The 23,889-nt window shown below is 31.1% G+C and overlaps 1 protein-coding gene across 4 annotated transcripts in view; it reads right to left on the bottom strand.

The window, feature by feature from the left end:
- Positions 1 to 1,307: 1,307 nt before the first annotated feature.
- Positions 1,308 to 23,889, bottom strand: part of LOC143244785 (metal-response element-binding transcription factor 2-like) — a 75,984-nt gene continuing 53,402 nt past the window's right edge. For all 4 annotated transcript variants that reach the window (XM_076490104.1, XM_076490101.1, XM_076490102.1 and 1 more), the window contains 4 exons: positions 12,016 to 12,083; positions 10,023 to 10,178; positions 4,347 to 4,461; positions 1,308 to 3,546 (listed from right to left, as the gene is read on the bottom strand). In XM_076490104.1, coding sequence (XP_076346219.1) covers positions 2,995 to 3,546; positions 4,347 to 4,461; positions 10,023 to 10,178; positions 12,016 to 12,083 — 891 coding nt within the window. In that variant the 3' untranslated portion in view covers positions 1,308 to 2,994. The remainder of the gene's footprint in view (positions 3,547 to 4,346; positions 4,462 to 10,022; positions 10,179 to 12,015; positions 12,084 to 23,889) is intronic.

Genomic DNA, 23,889 nt, shown 5'->3' with positions numbered 1-23,889 from the left:
TAATTTTCAGCCTTATGATTGCCCAAGAGTCCCTGAACCACTGCGACAAAGCTGCCCAAGCATTTTTTTTCCTTCCTACTGAGCTTCTTGGGGGATTCTGTGTACTCCAGAATCTTCTTTATTTGTGTCCAATGAAGATACCAACTTTGACCTTTGCCTTAGACAGCTTAGGGAAGAAATCTTGAAGGCATTTGAAGTCTGCAGACTCCTTATCAAGAGCTGTGGCAAATTGTTTCATAAGACCCAATTTTATGTGCAATGGTGGGAACAACACCTACTGGAGGTCCACTGGTGGCTCACACTTGACATTGCACCTCCCCACAGATAACTTGGTCTGTTGTGGCCAGTGCTTCCTGTTGTACTGCATTGCTGTCCAAAAGGCAAAGATAACAGGGAAACTTGGTAAAGCTCCTTTGGAGACCCATCATGAATGCCACCATTTTGAAGTCTCCAATAACCTCCAAGCCATATTCATCATACTTCGAGGCTTCTAGCAAGGTCTTGATGTTGTTGTATTCCTCTTTGAGGTGCACCAAATGAGCCAGGGGAAGAGATAGATACTTATTCCCATTATGGAGCAGCACAGCTTTGAGGCTTCTGGATGAGCTATCAATGAAGAGGCACCACTCATTTGGGTTACAGGCAATTAAAATTGCCTCAGCACTGAATCTATCTGGAATGTTGTAGAAAATGGGTAAATTTGAAAATTTCATTACCCAGGTCCCAAAAGCAAAGTTTAAGGAGAAAAACAGGTCTTTTCCATTTACTTTAGGCATAAACAATTGGAAAATAACCATTTCTGCCCAGGAACAAGTAAAAATTTTGTTGCATAATGTTATGGATACAGCATCCCAACCACCAGGCCTTTATAAAGTGCTTCAAAAATTAAGAATTTTAGGATTACTAGAGATATCCAATTTCATTGCCAAAGCTAAAAGTGAAACTTTTATTGATTCTTGAATGTTAGACAAATTACTGACAAGTTTACAAAGTGTAAAACTTTTACAATAACAACAAAAAAGCAATATGATTTCATTATTGTTATATGGAGACATTAAAGAAAGTTATCATACTAAGTTGTAGGAGAAATTGTTCACTTTTCTTAACTTAAAGTTATTTATTGCTGTTGAAAGGTTGAAGAAATTTACAAGTTCAAACAGTATAAAATAATTTGTTTTAGAAATTAGATTGTAATTGGATTCTCAAATAATAGCCGTATGGTTAAAAGTTTGTGGGCATGTAACCAAGTGAGTTGCGTGTAACTTGTTTCAACTCAATGGAACTTAATTTAGAAATTAAATAGCAGATTTTTTGTCTTGAATACAAATTTTATTTTGTAATAAAAATCTAGTAACTTTAGTTTCAAACAGGTAGTTGGACTATTTACAGAGAATGATACTCTGTAATATTTTGATAATCTTAAGTATATTCTGTTTTCACTGTATTTCTACTCCTAAATTTATAATTAAAACACACTAATTCCAAAATAATAGGTTCAAGTTTCAATAACAGCAAACTGTTTCTCTTCTCCAGTATATTATAGTTAAGGCACCAAATACTTGTATTCACAGAATGGATTTGTTAATCAAAAGCACTCAAATAAATGTGCAGATATTTCAAAGGTATTGAACCAAGACATGCTCTTTTATTCATATTCTCTTAAAAAATTATTTTTAAAGTGCACATGGAAAAAATATATACATGTAAAATCTTTAAAAAGCATTAGTCAGACATTACCACTGACTTCAAAGTATCACATGTGACAAGTCTAGGAAAGCAACATTCTATATTTTGTACTTTCTGTTACTTTGAAAATATTGAAAGATGAAACAAAACAATACCTAAAATGGAAGAGAAAAATTAATATTTGAACTTGAATAGGTGACTAAGAAAATGACACAAATATAACTACAAAAAATTATGACCTGAAAAAATGAAGCTGAAGAAACAAGCACTGCCTTATTTGGTTAGATACACAGGTATAAATAAAATTGGAACACAGTTCAAAATTAATCATCAATACATTTAAAGTTTCTTGTTACTTGTTAACCCTTAAAAGGTAGCCATCACCAATTGATGCTGCTACCTACAACATTCCCAGTGTTTAATGTTTAAGTAAAATACTTAATTCATGGTTTCACATTGCCTTCCAAGACTTTATCAATGAATATCATTTTATTGCATTATATAAATAAACATAAAAATATGTTACGAGTTAATAAAACACAATATGAAAGGTAGATTGTCTAAAAATTGAAATCTATAAAATGATAATTTTACTTTTCTAGCACACAATATAATTAAGAAAGACAAAACAAAAAGAATCTACTACAATTCAGATTATTTATTTTTCAGTGTTTTATTTTCTAAGTCATTAGTTGGATAGTTAATACTGGATCATACTGACATTGTAGGGGAAATTAACTAACCAGTAGGCATGGTAACATTTGACTCACATTGTGTCTAAACCCCCAAACAAAATCACTTTAACCTGTAATAATATTTTCAACTTCCTTTTGTACATTTAGTTATTTACTCTACTTTTAGAGATGCAATAGACTATAAAATTATGTAACCTGTATTTGTTAAGAATTCTTAAAATTTGATACATACATATATATATATATTAACACCAGCTTTAAAAGTTTTGATCAAAACATAACTTTTTTGAGCTTTAGAAATTATTCAAACATAAATGTGGATGTACATACGAGTTTTTTACCTCTTAAAGGACCTGAAAATAATTTTTATTTAGTTAGTAAAGATGATAAGTATAGAAAAATTTCTTGAACTATATTTTCCACTTCGTTCAGGCCCATGTTTTAAAGTCTCTTCAGTAAAAAACAAAAAAGATTCCAACATCCAGAAGAGTGCATGTTGGATTCAAATGCATTACTAAGTCATGAGAGAGTAGCAATAAATGGACTTGAGCCAAACAACAAAAGAGAGAAAAAAACAAAACAACATTCACCTAGGTAACTGTTTCTGCTGTTGTTACATTGGTGCTCCTTCCCACTCAATGAGATACTGCACAATGCCCTGGGATGTCACTCGCCGTGCCAGCACACGGAACTTTTCGCCTTTAATAATACGACTGGATGATCCAAGGTAATTGCTGATCAAAGACTGCTGGTCTCCAGTAGAGAGATCTGAATTCTTAGAAATGCTGACTAGTGAACTGTCAAAGATGTTATCAAATCCCATTGTTGTGTTTTTAACACTATAAAGCTGTCCATTCAGCCATGATTTTTTGGTATCATTCATTTTCTTAACAACTTTTTTTTTAACTTCTCTAATTTTAAAGATCTGAGTATCATCTTCACTGAGCTGATCTTTAATTGGTCTTATTGGTGGGATGTTTCTGACTGGTTTATCTAAGTCTCTGAAAGGATGATTGACACCCTCAAAGTTGATGGGTGGAGGGATAATAGTGTCCAGTGTAGTGAAAGATGATATATCATCACCATCTAACACTTCCTGCTTGATGGTTGAGCTGTGACCAGTGCTTTTAATGCTGCTCTTAGAACTGTTTGTGCCATTAGTCCTCTAGTAAAAAAATTGTAACAAAGAACATGTTACAAATGTGGGTTTCAGTTGATGCTCGAAAATACAAGTAACTTTAAAATCTACCATTATCAAAAACACACTTTACTGTGTTCTACTCATTCAGCTAAAATTATTACATAGTTACATATTCAATTGTACCATTTAGAAAAAATGTGAATAATTCCCAAGCATACATCAGTTTTAGAGTAGCTTCTAATGTTAATGTGTATATATATCCTGATAAAATACACAATTTGGATTAAAAAAATCAGTATTCAACATCACTTCAGAAAGCACTACTTTACAGTTGGCTGAAAAGTTAAATTAACACAAAACTTTTAACTTCCAAAGTAATTTATAATTTTCAACATGAATGGGAATGTACTCTAAATACGTTTTTTTACACCCTTTTGCCTCAAACAAGTTAAAAAATACTGAATTAAAAATGTTATATATAAGTTACAACTACAGATTTTAGCCAGATAAATAAAAATTGTAAACTAATTCCATGTAAGCCTTTGGGTTAATAGACAAGAATATGTCTTAATCTTAAAATTCAATTTGACACCATATGGAGAACATCATAAGTTAAAACATTTTACTTATAAAACTGTTTCCATCAATATGTATATTAATGACGTTAAATTTAATCTTTTAAATTACAACACAAAGTAATAGCTAGGTGGGAATTTTCATGGTAAAGCATGTTAAATGTGAAGAATTTGATAAAAAAATGTCTAGGATTTTTAGTTTAAAATATAGATATTAGTTTTGTTAATTCAAATTAGTTTGATAAATACCTTCTTATTATGAGCTTCCACTGAACAACTAGTAATTCGATGTCCATTTGATGAAGTAGAAGAATCATATGGAGAATCATTACTTTTTAACTTTTTTCTTATACGAAATAAAGAGCTGAAATAATTCACAATTACAATAAACATTGAAATGAAATATATTTTAACATGCATATATCATAAAAAGCAATGTTAAACAGCAATAACAAAGATAAACTAGCTTTCCAAACTTAAGAGTTTTTAGTTAACATATTATTTAAAGAGCTGAGAACAAGAAATATGCTCATGACTCTTTTGGAGAAAACTCGCAAATTTTCTAAGAATGCATTTCAAAAAGAGAGAGAGAGAATTGTTATGATGTAGCTTCAAGCACCTATCTTCAAGCCTCAAAGATTACAAAATGTTAAATATAACACTTTTGTCAGTCATGCTACCTTACCACATAGGTCAATACAGTCAGAGTTATACTTTTCAAAAGCATGACTCTCTGGTTAACTTATATTTTTTAACATGCACTTTTACTGCACACATCTGACACAGTACTTATAGCATAACAAGGTATTAGTATTTATGAATTTAATAATTTATAACTATGTCCAACCTAATGTGTTTACTTTTTTTGTTAAATCCCTAGTTATAAGCTTGAAAATATAATCTTTATATTTTGATTCAACTTGTTTTTGCAGTTTTCCCTTCCTCTTTTTAAAATTCAAAATTTTTAACTACATTGTTTAAAACAATTAAATTTTATGTCCATTTACAGAGAATAAATTTTAATCCACAAACAAGCATATACATCCAGTTGAATGTTACATGTTCTTCAACAGTTTGCTTCTGCATTGGCTATTTTTCCACCCAGTCATTATTCACTGAGCTAAGCGATTTGTGCATGAAATTTTATGTAAACACATTTAAAAGTGTTGAGTACAAAGGAAGCTGTTCACAATAATGTCATATACATTATTTATTTATAACCACATAAATCAACTTTCAATGAAAAATAATCAAGTTTTTAAACAGGTCGTGGACATTTGCAGCATTTCATGTGGTATATATGTCTAGGTTTTAGTGCAAAATACTTAGCTAATTTTGCTGTAGACTTGTGGGAAAAAAAAACTGAAATACCCATTTATGTTTTCAGCAAAGTACAAAAATTAGAAGAACATATCACCACAAGAGAATAGAAACCCACTATGGTAATTGTCTGCTGTTAGTAAACTCACTGAAACATATGCAGGTAACCATGTAGATAAAGTATGACAGGGAACTTGAGAAACATTGAATCCTCAATATGACAATTTTCAGTTAATACACTATAAGTTCCATACATTATTTTCCAATTGATATGCATTAGCAAAACACCAGGTTTTTTTTCAATGACTGAAAATGGACTTTCTTCAGGGCAAAAAAAAGGAGGTGTTTAAATTAATTTAAAAACTACTCTACAATATACTTAATACTGCATTCATTACTACTGTCTAGGTTTCATTAAAAAATTTGTAGCTATTTCTTTGAAATGGGTAGTAAAACTATTATCAACAAGAAGTCTGGAGATAGTTACAAATTGGTTGGTTGGTTGATTTGGTGTTTAATGGCACAAAGCAGCTAGGCTATCTGTGCCAAACATCCAGTAAAAAGTTAAAATTAAAGTAAAATTAGGAAATTCATAAAATGAATTTAAGGTAACATAAAACAAAGTAAAAAAAATAGCACAAAACCAATGTTTACATCTAGTCTACTACATTAAGAGAAAACTACAGTAATACAAGTGTTAGAGGACTTTCTGTAGCATAACTGTAATTATCTGAACTTGTCAGGAAGACTAACAGGCAAGTACAAAAACCACAGTAAGTCATCTGTAGTTGGCCTTTCCAGTCCTGGTTCAGAGTTTTTTAACGTTATGGTGATTTGTATGTGTATGATTATTTATTTTCATGCATTTTTCCCACCCTGTATGATACTTATTACTTTTGGCCAACAAGGCAAGAAAATCTGCCATCACTTGAAAAAAAATCTTGGCCACCTCACTTCCTCAGCAAACCGACAAGCAAGTATTGCTCACATTAGCCATTGCAAGTCAAGCAAATGTGAGATAGGCCATCTATTTATAGCACTCTGTAACCTGTAGAGAGCCGTGCCATAAAGCAGCATTTTGGCTTTGGCCTATTTGAAACTCAAAGTAGAAGTGTTTCCATTGAATGTAAAAAAAATATGGCAGGGTTACTAGTCCATAACTAGCCTGTTTGCTTAGATGGTTAATGAAATTAAAATTACAGAACATTTGTCCTATTATCAGTGATGAAAGGCAATTTTACTCCCTTGCCTTTCAATACTATTATTTGGAAGAGTTTAGTAATATCTTTCCAAGGTAAAAAGCCCAAGACTGAACACAATATTGCACTTTGGTTAGTTAACTGAAAAAAATGATAAAACAATTTGCAATAAAATGATAAGGCGCAAATATGCATATAGTTAATAGCATTTTACACAGTATTTTGTTAAAGGTTTTATATCATCAAATTGACCCTGCTACACTCCAGTATCTAAAAGTCACAATACAAGTTTTTTTCAACTGTTATGAAGATAGTAAAATAGATATAGATTAGTAAATCTGTTATTTTATTATAACAAATAAGTAAACATTACTTTCATTACATTAAAACTATACAAAGAAAATAGATTGCTAAACAATATATAGAAACATGTGGGAGCAATAGGAGAGGCCCACATCTTCCCAAACATTCACTGGGAGTTGTTTTTTTTTTAAATACCAAAAGAAGTGCAAAGAAAATACAGGTTAGGAATGGTCTAAAAAGGTGTGACAGCCAGATACCTTAAACAATTAACCAATTACAAAACATTTAAATCTCAAGAACATTAAAAAACAAACAACCTTGTTATCTCCATTTTACCTGTAGTTTTCAGTTATGCTGAGAACTGTATTTTTCAAAATATTTGAAATTGAAAATGAATGTTAAGGAATGAAAAAAATATTTTGATAAAATTTGTAAAGAAATTGTTAAAACCTTATTTCATTTCCTGCTATTAAAAATATGGCTACTAAGTAAAAGGAATTAGATATTTTCCCCCATGGGCCAATTTCTCTCTCCATAACTAATTGTACAAATAAGAATGGAAAGCAAAAGACAAATGATGATGACATTTTATGTTGTGTCCAGTAGAACATTTGGTGACCAATTTGGCAGCAATTTGTTCTAGTAAGAACACTGAATATACAATGTTTTGCCTTGGCTGAAGAGGAAGCACTTGTTTAAATTTAAACAAATGTTTGAGAACTGTTTTAAGAAAGCTGCATTATTAACATTTCAGATATAATTGTGAAATATACTGATAAGAAAAAAATCATTTGAAGAGCAAAGATTAGAATTAGTCATGGTAGCATATACACAATTATTTATTCAGAGTAAATGTCAAAGAAATTAGGTTTGACATTACTTTTTCTTGGAAGTAGGTGTGCACAGACAATTTTGAAGGACCAAATGGATTCTTGTCATCACACAGTAAATGATAAAATACAGGAGTAGCTAACATAATTAACCAAAATCATGTTTTGTGTGTGAATACATTATGAAATAAGTGCATGTATGTGTGTCTAATTTCCCCTGGCTATTCGAGATTTATGGTCACTATGCATTAACGATTTCCTATTTTCAGTTCTTCATTTATCTAATCATTGCAGTACTAATTCTTTGCATAATCTTGATTTAATTGTCTTCTAAGTTTACATAATAAATTAAAAATTTTAATTTTCAAATACATTTAGTGTCCTTATCACTTTTAGAATCTGCACATATACCAGGTAGTAAATACTGATGCATAACCAAAACTTGCCAAATACAGCAAGTTTCGAGATACTGACTACATGATACAAACTGTACTGCAGTAGTTCTTATTGTGAATATCAGAATACAACCTAACATATATCAATACAAAACCTCAACCTATGTTCTACTGTTGTGGATAAGCTGTAACAAAAATGTTTAAATCACTTTTAACAATTAACAGGCACATAGTTGCGATGTCTGAACAGCTGTATTTATATGTTCTTAAGATATCAAATCACAATAAGACCACATTCTAATTTCCATTAAAAATAAGATACACATACAGATGAAACTGAAATGCATTTAAAAGTGAAATCATCATCACAAGTTCACAATCTTCTTTCAAGAGGGAGCCCAACTTCACACATACAATCATTTATTATTGCACAAAAAAAATTTGTTTGAATACAATTTCAAACATTGATTACTCCTTAGATATATACACAAAAAAAACAGCCGTGTCCTATCTTAGGAATGTACAGATCTTTTGACATATTATGTACATTTACCCATCATCACAAAATCACTTACTGGTTATAAACACTAAAAACAGCTGTAGCAACCCACTTCATGTGTCCTATTGTAAGTATGCATGGCTATTTTGATATATTTTGCACATTTACCCATCATCATGAGATGGTACCTTTATTTTATCTATAAATTGATCAATTATTAATTTTTAGTTCTGACATTTATTCCAGTTTTATATATTATTTTTCTTTAATTATGCAATAATGCTAATCGTTTGTAGCTCATGAAGGATACTGACAAAAGAACAGACTGTCAAAGATATTTAAGTATTGTACATAAAACAAACATGAAGATAAATAGAAGCTGAACAAACAAACAACAAACTACAAAACCTTATTCTGCTGCATACCATATGTTCCAAACATCAGTGAAAAAAATAACCAACATCTGGAAAAAACTTAACAAAACACAACATTCCAGTAAACACCAAATTTATTCAAAAACCAGGTACAAAACTAAAGTCCACACTATGGAAAAACTACACTGACAAACACAACACCAATGTTATTTATAAAATACAATGCAACAACTGCCATGACTTCTATTATTGGAGAAACAAGCAGAAAAATGAAAACTAGATTCAAAGAAACACCTTCACATTTTTGAACACTGCAAATCAAATAAATACAACATAACCATAGAAAACACCCAGATATTAAGTAGGGAAATAAATGTAAACAAATTCAAAAAAGCGCTACTTATAAAGCAACTAAAACCAAGCTTAAACCAATATAAAGGAACACCTATATACTTATAATAATTAATAATCTAACATCCACATGCAACGCCCCCTACAATCCAGTACCTGTTTATACTCTCATCCCTAAGACGTGTCCTTCAATGGTTACATTCAAACTCTCTCTTTCTTAACCTAAAGATGACCTAGGAAAGTCGAAACGTTGTTCTCTCTTTATCAATGAAAGTGTTAATACCCATACCAGCAGTTCTGAGATATATTTTAATTCCAAGTGGGTTTCTCATCATCAAGAAACATATATAAGGTTTTATTTCAGTTGCTAACACACACAAATCTGAATTAGGTTTTGTGAATGATTACAAACATTCAATAATTGTTTCACTGTAGCACACAAACATGTATATCTATGAAGCCAACTTCATGAAGAAACAGACAGACAAGAAAATACTGTCTTTGCTTCATTTATGGCCCAAACTGTCCCTTTTTACATTAAACACAATATAAACTATATGTATTGTAATAATGGCTGTTTATGTTGGCAGGTACACAGAAGCTAAGGGGTGAATTGATACATTTAAATAAATCATATACTGTCAAAACACTTACTCTTTTTCTTTTTTAGGTTTTCCTTTTGTATCACTAGCAGACTTCTCATTGATTGGTCCAACAGCAGGAAGGATGACTGAGGGGGCTGGAGGAGGGATTCGAACTCTCAAACCCCAAAGAGTAGTCTTCTTCTTTATCTCTTTCCCACATTTAAATCTTTAGAGCAACAAACAGGAAAAGAAAAAAATGCTGCACACTACAAACTTGTCACTTACAAAAAGTTAACATCATATCATAAAAGCTCCTGTTGACAGAAAAGTTTACAAGATTACATTGACTGAACCATATACCCTACTTAATGCAATTTTCCATTTTTGGAATAAATTATCATTAACATTTTTTATCCATCTTATTGCTAACAATAATTTAAGTGCTCTTGATTAGATCAGCAAATCAATCTATCAAACAAGAAAAGAGAAATGGAAGAGGGAATCATATTAACTATAGTACATTCTAAAGGAAATGTTTTAGTTTCAACATAATCCAATTATCACAGCTATACTTTTAAAAGTATATATATAACATTGAAGTAACCAGGCTATACTTTGCTCTGAAATCAAATCATTATATACAATTTCTAGTGGCCACTTCTATCTCTATCATGTATGCTGTTGACATTTCTAACACTTTTTTCCTTTATTAAGAGTATTTGTCATCTCATTTACTGAAGACATTTCTGAAGGACAATACTTGTTAAAGTGATTATATATTCAAAATAACATGTAACCAATTTCAGAAAGAAGTATTCAGCCACTATCCATAATTTGAAGGAGAATTACATGTGTGTGCACACCCTAACATAACAATCTAAAAATACAGTATTAGAAGGGTTTTAAGATATCACTCTTGTAAAACAATACCAACATAGTAGCTGGAAAAACAGCTGTTACTCTGTAACATGCTCTGAAGAAGTTCTGAAAGATGTCTAGTACTCCTATTCTCCATTATTACTTTAAAATCTCAGTCAATTGATAATGATTAGAACAGTTTTTCAGTAGTCTCAAAAATATTATAAAGGGCTAAGACCTGAGCAAAACTAAATTCTAAAGCATTGATATTATTTCAAAGCCAAGCAAGAAAACATGGTAGATAGTAGGGAACTATTCAATGACCAGAATGTAGCCCATACCACAGCACCTCAACCAGAATTCTTCCAATACCTTGAAATTTGTGCAAAGTTATTCTCAATTATTATTCCAGTAAATGTAAAAGTGCTCAGATTTCCTGAAACTGATGTGTACTTTATGCACTTTACTTCTACAACCAAAATATTCATGAAGAACATGGTCAAAAGACCTTACAGTAGTGAATGCTGAGATTGGACTCAATAAGAATACAGTGCAGTTATTTCAAAGAAATCTTCCGGCACTTTTCTTCCAGTCCAAACAACAAATTCTAAGCTCCAGCAGAATTATCCTCTGACCTAAATACTGTTTAAGCATTATACTTTCATATAGTCTGCAGTGTTGAATGATCTCACACAAAACCAATAATTAATTTTCATGGTTCCAGAAGTTTATGATCCTTCCACATATTTACCGAACCCACGTGGTTTTGACATTGTATAAGCTGTGTCAATACCAATTGGCTGGTTTATCCTAGGATCTGTTATCATTAAATTGCACTACCATGCAAGACTAGTGGACCATATCATACACTTAAGAGTTGTGTAGGTATTTCTGGCAAACTATTATATATATATATATTTATACACACACAAACATAATATAAATCACAAAGAATAATTTCTTAAAATTTTAAAATATCTGAGGTACTCCTTCACTATAAAAAATTCCCTGATATCTTTTACACAAATTTTTATTAAAATCAATACAAATAGTTTTGTTCAATTGGTGTTGGTAAGATAAAAGATAGCCTTTTTTTATATTTACAAAAACCATTCTCATTACAATAAAAAAATTATAATTTTTCATTTAACGATGTTTTATAGTTAAAATGTGTGTAATAGTTTTCAAAAGCTTGATTTACATACCTACTCCTATTATTATGTAGAGCTGACATTAGTATTTCTCTCCTCTTCTCTTCAGGTACAGTAGCAGGCTATTAGCAAAGACACAAAACAATCATTGAATTTTCATTATATTGATATATTTTTCTCTGTCTTCATTTACCAAATCTAAATAGTAAAATAAGAGGTAAAACGTGGAGATAACATTAAATGTTTTGCTAGCATGAATTATTTTCCTTGAGAAAATGAGAAAATAATTATACTTCAGGTATGCTCTCAAGCAAAATTACTACTAGCTATTTGGAAAAGTAATTATTTTTAAAATTAAGTTTTAATATTCTACCTTAGGTGGATCAAAGTTTGCAACTACTAGTTATTTTTCTGTATATCCCTAAAGGTACTGTTTCTCTGATTTTGAAATTGTTCTGTCTTAAAAAAAACAGGAACACAAACATATCATAAGGCATTAAAAAAATTGCAGCTGATACATCTGAAATCTGTCACTCACCAAGTTCAATAATTAAGAGACATGCAATGCAGCACCATCCATTTAAATACATACATAATGAATCACTTTTAAAGTTCTCTTAGATTAAAAAAAGCATCTAGAAACATAAGTTCTTTAAAATGTTTGCTTCCACATGTAATTAATCAATGTTCAATGATTGATTTTAAATTCTGAAAAATTCTTATTCCTTCATCCATATTAAACTCATTATTAAAAGCAGTGTAAAAGAAAAAAGTGACCATTAGTAAGAAAATTTTGTTTTATGAATTTAGTGTTTAGGTTTCCAGAATTAACTTAAAAGGTAGAATAAGTTTTGGACTTCTAGTTTAGACTTTCCAAGACTTTAATATTTCAATACTGCACCCTAGTAAAATTCTACAACAGTAATGAACAAAATGTTGTAATGCTGCATATGTTTTTATACCAATAATTGAGTAGTTGATTTGCCATAAAACCTACTTTTGATGTATATAACTAAAAATCGACAAAAGGACTAAATTAAATTTTGTAATTTGATCCTACTTCCTATGACCACAGGTTAAGGCTACATCATCAGGTTTATAGATTTGAATTCAAAATTTTATTGAACTACTGTTTTATGAATGCATATCAAGAAGTTTGGTATCAAATTGCAGATTAATTTCTTAATTTGAAAGTATGAAAAAACACCCTAAATATCAATTTTATGCATTACACGGTATGCTGAATGCAGCATCGATTCAAATTATAGGTTTCTGATGTATAAACAAAATCTATAGTTTCTGACAAATTAGATTCTCAAATTATCAATATTTATAAGCTAGAATGTAAGATAAGAACCTTCTGTCTTCTCCATTTTCTGAAATATTAATATATTTATTGAATCAGCCAAAGTGACCTTACCCAATTCTACCATTTTTTAAAATACTTGCTTACAATATCACCTTTGCCCAGTGATGTGTGTATAATCAATCAAAAGCTCAGAATGTCTCCTTAGTGGTTTTCTCAGCCTCTGCTAAGTAGTTACATATGAAACTTTCTTTTCATGCTAGATTCCAGGTGGCAAGGTAAGACATTAGTGAGCTCAATAAATCATTTTCTTTTAGACCCACATATAGCTTAGCTACTTGATTTGATATGGTGGAATTCTGTAATATTTATACAGTAATTTATAATTTTTCATTTCAAAATGCATACATATAAACCTAAATAAAATTTCTTTTACATCCTCCATGTGTGAAATTTTATAAGGTTTAGAAACTTGCAGCAAGCAGGAAATGAGTACAAAGTTCGTAACTAGAAGAGATAACAGTTTTCTAATTTTTTTTTCTATTCATACAAATACATTAGTGGAAATGACAGGTAAAATACATTTTTCTAAAAAAAATTTGGTAATTACAATGAGGTTATAAAGATTTTGCTTGTGAAATTTGAAATTTTTCTGATGTGTAAAGGTATTTTAAATCTTAAAATCAAAATTACTTTTCACATTGCATAATCAACATTAAAAAAAATGTATGAGCAAATCATTACTTAAAAATCTTAAAATCTGTTACAAAAGTCTGATATTTTATATAAACTAGACTCATGTTTACTGATAATCTGCAAAATTTTGATATGATGCACTTACTGTATCAACAGTTATAGCATGAAAACTATAAGAAACACAAAATGGTTATAAGGTCCAATCCCTGAGACTAGGCCCACAGTGAAATAGTTAAACACTGCAATGTAGTCAAATAATTTTTAAACTAATTATATAAGAAAGGAAATTTAAAAATTTCATGAAGCTGTATTCTCTTAAAATACTCACTTAACAATGTCTTCAAATTATTTCCAGTATCCCCTTCCTATTTCCACAGTTCAAGCGTGGTTTGTAAAACAATAATCAGAGGCAGGATGCCATATTCAAATGACAAGAACAACGTAGTGAGAAAATGAAACCAATTACAGCTTTAATTGTAAAACTTTATGAACTTTAGAATCAGCAGGATAAAACAAGCACTGTGTATATCAACAATTATGCTTGACATAGCTATCCCTAATAAAAATGGGATAGATATACTTTGTTTTCATTTTATGGTAAAACTATTGTAAACTAAGAAACAAAACATTCAAAAAACACAAAATTTTGAAAAAATCAAGAAAAATTAATATTCTGAGATGTTCAATCAACATGTAGGTTGCACCAATATTATACAATAACATTCTCAACCATGTGCATATAGTTATTTATAATATTTAAAGCAAAAAGTTCAAAAAAAGGGTTTGTGCTGTGCAATGATTTTATAATTTACAGAATAATGTAAAATGACTACATCATTATACTTTAAGACATATTTGCAGGTGATTACTCCAATTAATTTTTACAATATATATACTAACAAACTCACTTTAATTTGTTGCATTCAACTGAATTTAAAATCCTTTTGGCATTACAGTTACAGCTGTTTCAGAGCTAATAAACCTAGTAACTGATTAAAATTTATCAAATATGCTAAACTATTCTTTAGATATACAGTCAGCTTTGTTAACATTTTTATTCAATGTCATATTTCATTTAAAAAGTTTACTCTGACTCAGAACTATGAGTATCTAAATGTCAATTTAAAGCAAAATCAGCTTTTATGCAATTTTCATATGAAATATTTGAAGTACACCTTTTAGAATTTCCTCAAGCTGTTTTAGTGGAAAAGTCTATTCTAGATACTAAGTTAATTTTCTCTGCAACTTATAAAATGTTATCAAAACTACCAGTTTTTGAGAAATCAGATTATTAAAAATCTTTTTTCTTTAGTTTTTTTTCCTCTGTCATATTGTTCAAAAATAAGAATATACTACTAATGCTGAGGTTCACTGTATATCACCTGAAACTGCATATATAATGTTCACAGCTTTTAGCTCAAATGAAATTTGAATTATTGCACTAGAAGCCATAACATTAACCCCTGCATTATCATCATTGCTTGAAACATTGGTGCTGGCTACAGTATCATTAGCTGGAGTTTATTGTGGTTGTCCATTTTGTTTTTCTTATTCATACTAAAATAGGAAACACCATACAAGCAAAACAAAAACTTTTGTTAAAATCAGCATGCATTTTACCTGAAATTAAGATTTAAAGTTTATTTTAGCACCAGTTCATTAAAATTTTAAGAGAGAAACTCAAATCATGTTTCACTCACCTCATAACCCAATGTTAGAATTTTAATATGTGAAGGTCTTTACACAAACCATGAATAGTGAGTATTGATTTTATTAATTTTTTATTAATAATTGTAATGATTTATTTTATTAAAGTTATATGAGAAAAATGTATATGCAGGAAAAGCTGTTAAAATTAAATTTTACTTATTTCTGTCATTGGGATGAAATTGTTTAAGTTGTGAATAATCTTTCATTTAACTGTTTAAATCCAAGACTAATTTCAAATAACAGGTAACCTTAATTTGTTCTGTTGATAAGTTTTAACTTTCATTGTGTTAGAATACATAAAAAATCCATTATATTTAAATTTCTGCAAAAAGTTAAAAATTTTCCTTCAAGTAATAATGGCAGTAACAGGCCAAAGAATAAAAATGTTTAGATTAGTTTAAAAAAAAATCTAAGGATATTTAAGGATGTTTACTAAAAATATATTAGGGAAAACATTCAGTTCAGCATAGTTACAGACCTTCATTGAATAACAATAAAAATATAAAAGACATATTACATATTTAAAATAAAGCTCTTATCTCTTTCACCTCATGTATACTTTACTATGCATGACAGGTTTTAATGTCTTATTCAAAATGTTGTTAAACCTTTTGTTATGCCAATTAATAGATCAAAATCTTAGCTAACAATCCATATTTTAATAATATACAAGTTTTAAGTTCCTAATTCTATGAAAACTTGTTTAAAAAACCCTGAATATCCCTTAGCATGACACGTGACATATATTCTCTAGACATCTTGTCTTCTATTTTTTTCACCACCACATGAAAGAGTAAAAAGCCCCCCAGTGGCACAGCAGTATGTCTCTGGACTTGCACAGCTATTAAGAGAGAGAGAAGAGTTTTGATACCTGTGGTGAGCAGAGTATAGATAGCTCATTATGAAGCTTTGTGCTCAATTCCAAACAAATAAAAAGTAAAAAATTAAACATAGTCATTATAGAATCATTATTGCTCCAACCATAATTTTTTTTTCTAGCCTTCAATTTTGTTTGGTTATAGAGCTATCAACATAGAATCAAACCCTTTACCACACCCACCTGTCATATCCTCTCTTTCAGGATACATAATCAGTTTTCTCTTACATTTAATGATGTATTACATATAACCAATAAAAAGTCAAAGTTTTTTATCTATCAAGTCATGTATTGTACAACACTGTTTTGAATTGATAATAGTTAATTTCACTCGAAGTACAAGCAACATTCTAGTGAGAAACTTAATGACTAGCTAAGATGATTTTGAAATGGCATTATTTAATTAAATAAAATTATTTAAAGCATTACTACCATTAGCATGAAAAACTCGCATATTGCTATCAATCAACTACAAGAAAAAAATATCAGGGTAAGTACTTTATTTCTTGTTTATTCTTTATTTATTATAAAAGTAACTAAAATTTTTATGGTTAGTTAAGATTAGGTAAAATAAATAATACCATAAAAATGTTTCATGAAGCATAAGTACAGCACGTGCCCTGAAGGATTTACAACTTACAATGGTTCAGATAGTACTCGGACTCAGTTCAAAGGACAATCAAAATGACAATGATAATTAATTATAAACAGGTGTATAATGTTACCAACCTTAAGCTACTGAAGATAAAGAAATGTAATTTCATGTTACCATATCAAGTTACTTAGTAGTAATTTTGATTTATTTTGCTTTTAGTTGTTATGAGGCCCCTACAACTGACTGATTCCATTTTGAACTAGGTTAGAGAAAATAAAATAGTTTTATTGAGAAAAAAAAAAGCATTTGAAATGTATTTTACAAGTTTTGGGGATTACATAAACAAAATTTCAGCTTTTTGAAATGAGAAAAGGTATTTTTAACATTGAGATGAAAATCACTTTACAAATGGACTACTCTGAACAAATACTCAACATATTCACGACAAAACTTTTAGTTTATTAAACAAAATTGCTCAAAATATTTTTTAAATGCAAAACTTCTAATATTAACTGAAAGACTGACAAACTTTGTGAAGAATATACACACTGTACTGAAGGTTAGAATTATTAGGTAAAAAGACTTTAAACAAGGTAAAAATAACATATTTTGAAGATTAATCTTTAAAGACAAAATTATTTTTTCTTTTTTTAAGTGGTATTTACATTAGCAGTAGTTGTGATCTGTGGGTATATATTTTCTATCCCTTTAGTTGCTAGATAATTTTTTAATATTCAGCATAATTGAAGGTTTATTTTTGGTACACAAAATTAGTCAAGAGAACTACTTTACCACCTCATTACAACACTAATGTTGTGAGCCATGTCCATCCAAGTTCAATATAGGTGGAAAAACATAACCAACAAGTAAAAAAGGCACTCATGCTGAACAAGTAGATTCAACAGACTACTAATCAATTAAATAAAATGACTGTTTATTCACACAGAGAAAAGAGATATCAAAAGAACACAGATAAGATAAAGTACATAGAAACTGTTTCACTTGGTTTTGAGCCTCTTTCTGAACATTAGGAAGAGCATTTTGTATATGCATCACAATTCCTACAACAGCCATTGGCTGTCTTTCCATCCAGTATAAATCTTTAAAGTATTTAACCAAACATGATGCAGGGAGAGATGATCTTTCTTACATTGAAATTTCACTGTCATTGTTGTTATCAACCGTTGTTTGGCTTTGGACATTCTTTATGACCTTTTCATCCAAGAACTTTTCATAGATGGGGTAGCCATCATTGATTTTAAGCCATTGAGTGATGTCACTGTCCTGTAGATTGGCACCAAAAACACTCCTGGTTATAGCTGTATCATTTGCATCAAAGTTATTGCAATCCACAGACTTAGTTTCAGCTTCATTTATTTTTTGACTGAATCCCAGTAGGTCATCTTCATCATCATTACTGCCTTCACAACTGTTGAATAAACAAATCAGGCCTTTTTTCCAGCACCTTTCTATGCACTTCAAAGAAATATGTTCTGAATCTCTACCTCCATTGTTGAAAGCCTCTTTAAGGCTTTACTTCAAAAAGTAGGTGTTCTTTGAACTGTCTACTATTGAGTGGATAAGACATCTGCAGTTATTTCATATGAAGTCAGCAGTAGCCCTTGGTCAAGTGGCTGTATTTATGAAGTTGTGTTTTAGAAGAATTCCACCTTGATCAAATCATTTCTAGAGATAAGAGTTCCTATCGAAGGATGGCTGGCACAGTTATCTTGCAAAAGCAATGCTTTAGATTCCATCTTGTTTCTTCTCAGTTCTTTATAAATAGCAGAAATAAAGCTATTATGGAATCAGTCTTCAAAAATTGAGCTATTCATCCCAGTATTTTTGCTGTGTTCATGTTCTTCACACTGATATGGTGAAAGCAGTGAAGTTTCTTTTATTTTCCCATTGTAAATGGTGTTAGCTTGTGATTACCTGTCTTGTTGCAGCAGAAGAGAATCATTATTCTCATCTTTATCTGCTTTAATTCACAAGTTTTTGCACTGTGATTTTTCTTTACTAGTGTCTTAACAAGCAACATATGGATGTAAAGAGCTGTCTCATTATAATTAAAAACTTTGTCATCAGAGTAGCCACCTGCCTCCAGTATCTTTGGCACTTTCTTAGGATATAAACTGGCAGCCTCCTTCTCTGCTGAATTTTGTTCACTGTAGACACTTAGCCAATTCTGTGACAATCTTCGATTCTACACAGCCATCCACTGCTTGCCTTGAATTCTGTGTTGCCATTAGATGATTTCAGAATGTCTTTGCTATTAGTTGAAGAATTGTCCAAAAAAGGTATGCTATCCACTCTGTGTGAACCACATGTACAGCACCTTGTCAAATTTCACATACTCAGCTTGCAAAGCTCTCTATTCTTTTATGGCCACCTTCATCCACATCCTAAGCATTGATCCAGCTATCCCTAATTGTTTGATACAGAATTCTTGCTTCTTTTCTTTATTTCATAAATTGAAAGTTTCTCAAATATTAAATAGACTTTCCATTCCTCGATATCAGTGACACACCAGTATGTGTGGACATTTTGGGTTTGTATTAAATGTGCATTATCTCTTTTAAATGTTACTTCTAAAAGGTGTAAATAGCTAATTATACTATATATTTATGTGGCAGAAACAGGTGGTTTACAGAAAAAAGAATATGACCAACTAAATCTGTAGCCTTAAAAAAACAATTGACATTTTCAGTGAATAATTAAAAATGACCAAAAGTGAGCAGGCTTAACACTACTCTAAATCTGCTGGAACTAACAACATAATATCTCTCTTTCTGAAACTGAGCAGTATCTTGGTTTCACTTATAAAGAATCCAAGGAACTTTCTGTCCTCTCAACAAAGTTAAACTATTTCCTCTTTAATGACATAATTTATGACCAGATAGATTAAATCTCCACTGGATCAAACAACAGCTAAGTTTTCTCTGCTACCATGCATGCAAGTGATTTTAAACTGGGCCTTTTCAAATGCTGTATCAATGATGTCTTGCTATTTCAACAACTGAGCCACATCTTCAAATTCCATTCTTACCATAACTTCCAACATCCCAAAATAAATTAATATCAAAACTTGCTATTTACATCCATGGATTTTACACTTTGGGTTTCCTGCTTTTTCTTTTTCTCTTCATTTTGTGACAGATTGTAATGAATATAGCCTGTGAACAATGTAACAATGAGCTATGCCAGCAAATTATATAAATTTTAGGAGTCACAGCACCAGTGTTATATCTGAGAAAGCATTATAATTGATGTTGTTGTGATGAGGCAGTAGTGTATTAAATTTCTCTCATCTTGATAACTCGCAAAACTGCATGAATCACCAAGTCCATTGCTGCACACCTTTTCATTAAGAGGTCATCACTGGAGCATGAGTGATTCTATGAACAGGAAAGTGGTTTGTTCTAATGGTAAACAAGTTGACTATCTATATGTGTGACACCCATTCTAATACACACTGTTAGATAAGACTGCATTTTAGAGACTTAGCTTTCGATATACTTTTCCCCACGTTAAATTTTACTAAGATTTACAGAGGCATACCAAGACTAATCGAAATCCTTTGTTTCCTAGACTGCTAGTTTTCAGAACTGAGAATGAATCAACTTAGACTCTAACTCTATAGGGAAAGAAGTATATTGAAAAGAAAGTGCAAATTCTCTCTCTCTAGCTAACTACAGTTACGACAGAAAGTGTTCATACCTCTGCATCATGAGTAGTTTTTTCCTCATAACATTAGTATCATGATTAGGATAATGATAGTATATTATAAATATTATACTAACACACATCTACATGAAGTTTTATGTAAATTGAACGACAAATAAACTGTTTATAAACAAATAACCAAACATAGGAGGGGCAGAAAGTGTTCATGCATCTACTTTAAGGGTCAGTTGTGTAGCCTTTCAGGTGAATTACTTAGCGCAATCTCTCCTCATAGCCCTCCATGATTGTTTGACAGTGCTCGACTGGTAGTTTCTTCCATTCTTCTTTACAGAAGGCCTCCAACTTTTGCAAGTTTTTTGGATGATGCTGATGAACCCTGGTCTTCAATTCATGAAAAACGTTTTCAATTGGGTTGAGATCTGGTGACTGCGATGGCCACTCCAGAATGCTTATATGCTTCCTCTACAACTAGAATTGCACATATGTGTGCTTAGGGTCATTGTCATGCTGGAAGATCCAACAACACCCAAGCCCCAAGTTCCGAGCATCATTCTTGATACAAGTACCTAATATATCAATGTACTCTTCTTTTTTCATAATTCCGTTGATGCGGTGAAGTCTGCCTACACCAGAAGAGCTGAAGAAACCCCACAGCATGATCGAGCCACCTCCATGTTTAACTGTAGAGACAGTGTTCCTTAGAAGATTTTGTTCCTCCTTCTTACGGAAAATATAGGGAACATCATTGTGGCCGAAAAGCTCGATTTTAGTCTCGTCTGACCAAAGAATACTCTTCCAATAGGTAAAGGCTTTATCTACATGCTTTCTTGCATATCTCAATTGTACTTCTAAATGAACAAGCTTTAAATATGGAGTTCTACGAGGACAGCATGCTTTGAACCCAGAAGAGCGTAACATGTTTGTAACTGTAGAGGTGCTTACTTCAACCCCACTTTCCCTTACCAGTTTCTGTATGTCATTACGTATTAAACGAGGGTTCCTACTAACTTCTCTGAGAACCTTCCTCTTGGTTTTCTCTGGAATTTTGTTGGGGCATACAGAAGGAGGGAGGTTAGCAGTTGATCCTGTAAGCTTAAACTTGGTAATTATGCTTTGAACAGTAGATTTCGGCACAGTGAGTTGTGTAGCAGTACCGGAAAGAGACATACGAGACTTGTATTTTACAATAATTAGGTTTTTTTAAATCACTGGACAGTTGTTTCCTGTTCGCCATGATGACCAAGCAGATAATGACGGAGACGGCGCTAAATTGCCAGAAGTAAATGTTTTGCTGGCTAAATTCCAATAATCATGAACACAGTGTCTAGTTCTGGAATGGTATAATGTAGTTTATTCACCAGACTAAACAACATATTTATGGGAATAATGTTTTTTTCACATGTTCTGAACTGTATGAACACTTTCTGCTCCTCCTATTTTTGGTCATTTGTTTATAAACAGTTTATTTGTTGTTTAATTTACATAAAAACTTATGTAGATGTGTGTAAGTATATTATTTATAATATATTATACTTCTATTAGCCTAATCGTGATACTTTTCAAGTTATGAGCATCAAACCACTCGGGACACAGAGGTACAAACTTTCTGTCGTAACTGTACAAGCACTTGTTCAAGTGTTTAACTTAAGTTGGATTTTAGTTGTGTTGAATGTTTTATAATGTTGACTCATTTGAAAGCAAAGAAAATACAAACACTGCTCTGCTTTGAGGTTCCTAGAAACTACCCTGAAGGAAATTGGAGTAAACACTTAAAAGTATCACAGAGTAGGTTGGAAGAAGAAATTAATTTATGAGTGAATTGTACATACAATCCACAGAAGCAAGATGGCAAGTCTATCAGTTTTGATCAATGACTCAGCAAGTGAAGAACACTTAGAAGCAGGATTTGATTTTAACAGTTGTTTGAAGTCACTAAAAACTTTGAGATGACCAACTTAAAACATAGCATTTTCCAACAAATGACTAGACATCCTGAAACAGGCCCTACACAAAACAACACTGCAGTACAATGTACACTTATCCATGGCCATACAACACATAATGTTGACTCTGATCCTTGAACAAAATTATCAATAAATCTCTAAGTCCAAACTTTTTTTGTTGTTGTTGTTAAAATGTTAGCTTTTTTGGTTGACTAATCATGCTACTTCAGTCACTAAATTTTCTACTGTGAACAGGCTGTGCCTCTTTACTGCTTTATTCATGTAAATTTTGTAAGGAGAGTAACTGAGCTTGAATGGCTGTGTGTGTACATATACAGTTCATTACCACACTTTTTTTCTCTTTTGCCAGTTATAGGTAAGATTTATTTTTAAAATGAACACAATGTTTCGATCACTAGTGCGATCATTTCATTTTCAAGTACACAAGTTTAAATGCTAAAGAACATTTAGTATTTAAATCAAAACTCAAACAATATGCATAAAATTGTAATAAACCAGAAATATAACAAAATTGAAGCTCAAAACTGTTTCTCCTTCACCATTTCTTGCTGTCATCCTAAAGTCATAAAGGATTATGCCTATAGTCAAAGCACCAAAATACTGAACTAAAACTTGCCAGGAACTAAAAAGAATCAGTCAAAGGCTAGGAATTGATTGCTTCAACTCACAACAATTCAACTCCAACTGCCTTTTGCTGTCTGCAATATTTAAAAATAACTTTAATGTAGAATTAAACCAGCCTGTAGAATGTAGAATTTGTAACTAACATGTTGACCTCAACTCCTTTCCAATAAATCTTCAGTACGAACTAAAATGGTCAATTTACAAAATAAAACTCAGAATTTTCCCTGTTAGTTATCAAAGTGGAAAAAAATTACCCCCTTTCAATTATGCACACAGGCCCTAGCTACCCCAAGAAAAGTGGGGAAATCCATAAATTAAACAGAACAATAATAACTGTACACAAAATTTTATAAAAATTTTGATCAGCACAAACCAGAATAACAACAATTATATCCAGTTTTGCCTTCCTTTTAGTCAATACAAACTATAAGTATGAATGACAATACACACGTGTTTTCAAACAGAATTA

This window comes from Tachypleus tridentatus, chromosome 2 (genome assembly GCF_004210375.1).
Source record: "Tachypleus tridentatus isolate NWPU-2018 chromosome 2, ASM421037v1, whole genome shotgun sequence".
Classification (NCBI taxonomy): Eukaryota; Metazoa; Arthropoda; class Merostomata; order Xiphosura; family Limulidae; genus Tachypleus; species Tachypleus tridentatus.
This window is presented reverse-complemented; position numbering and strand designations above follow the sequence as displayed.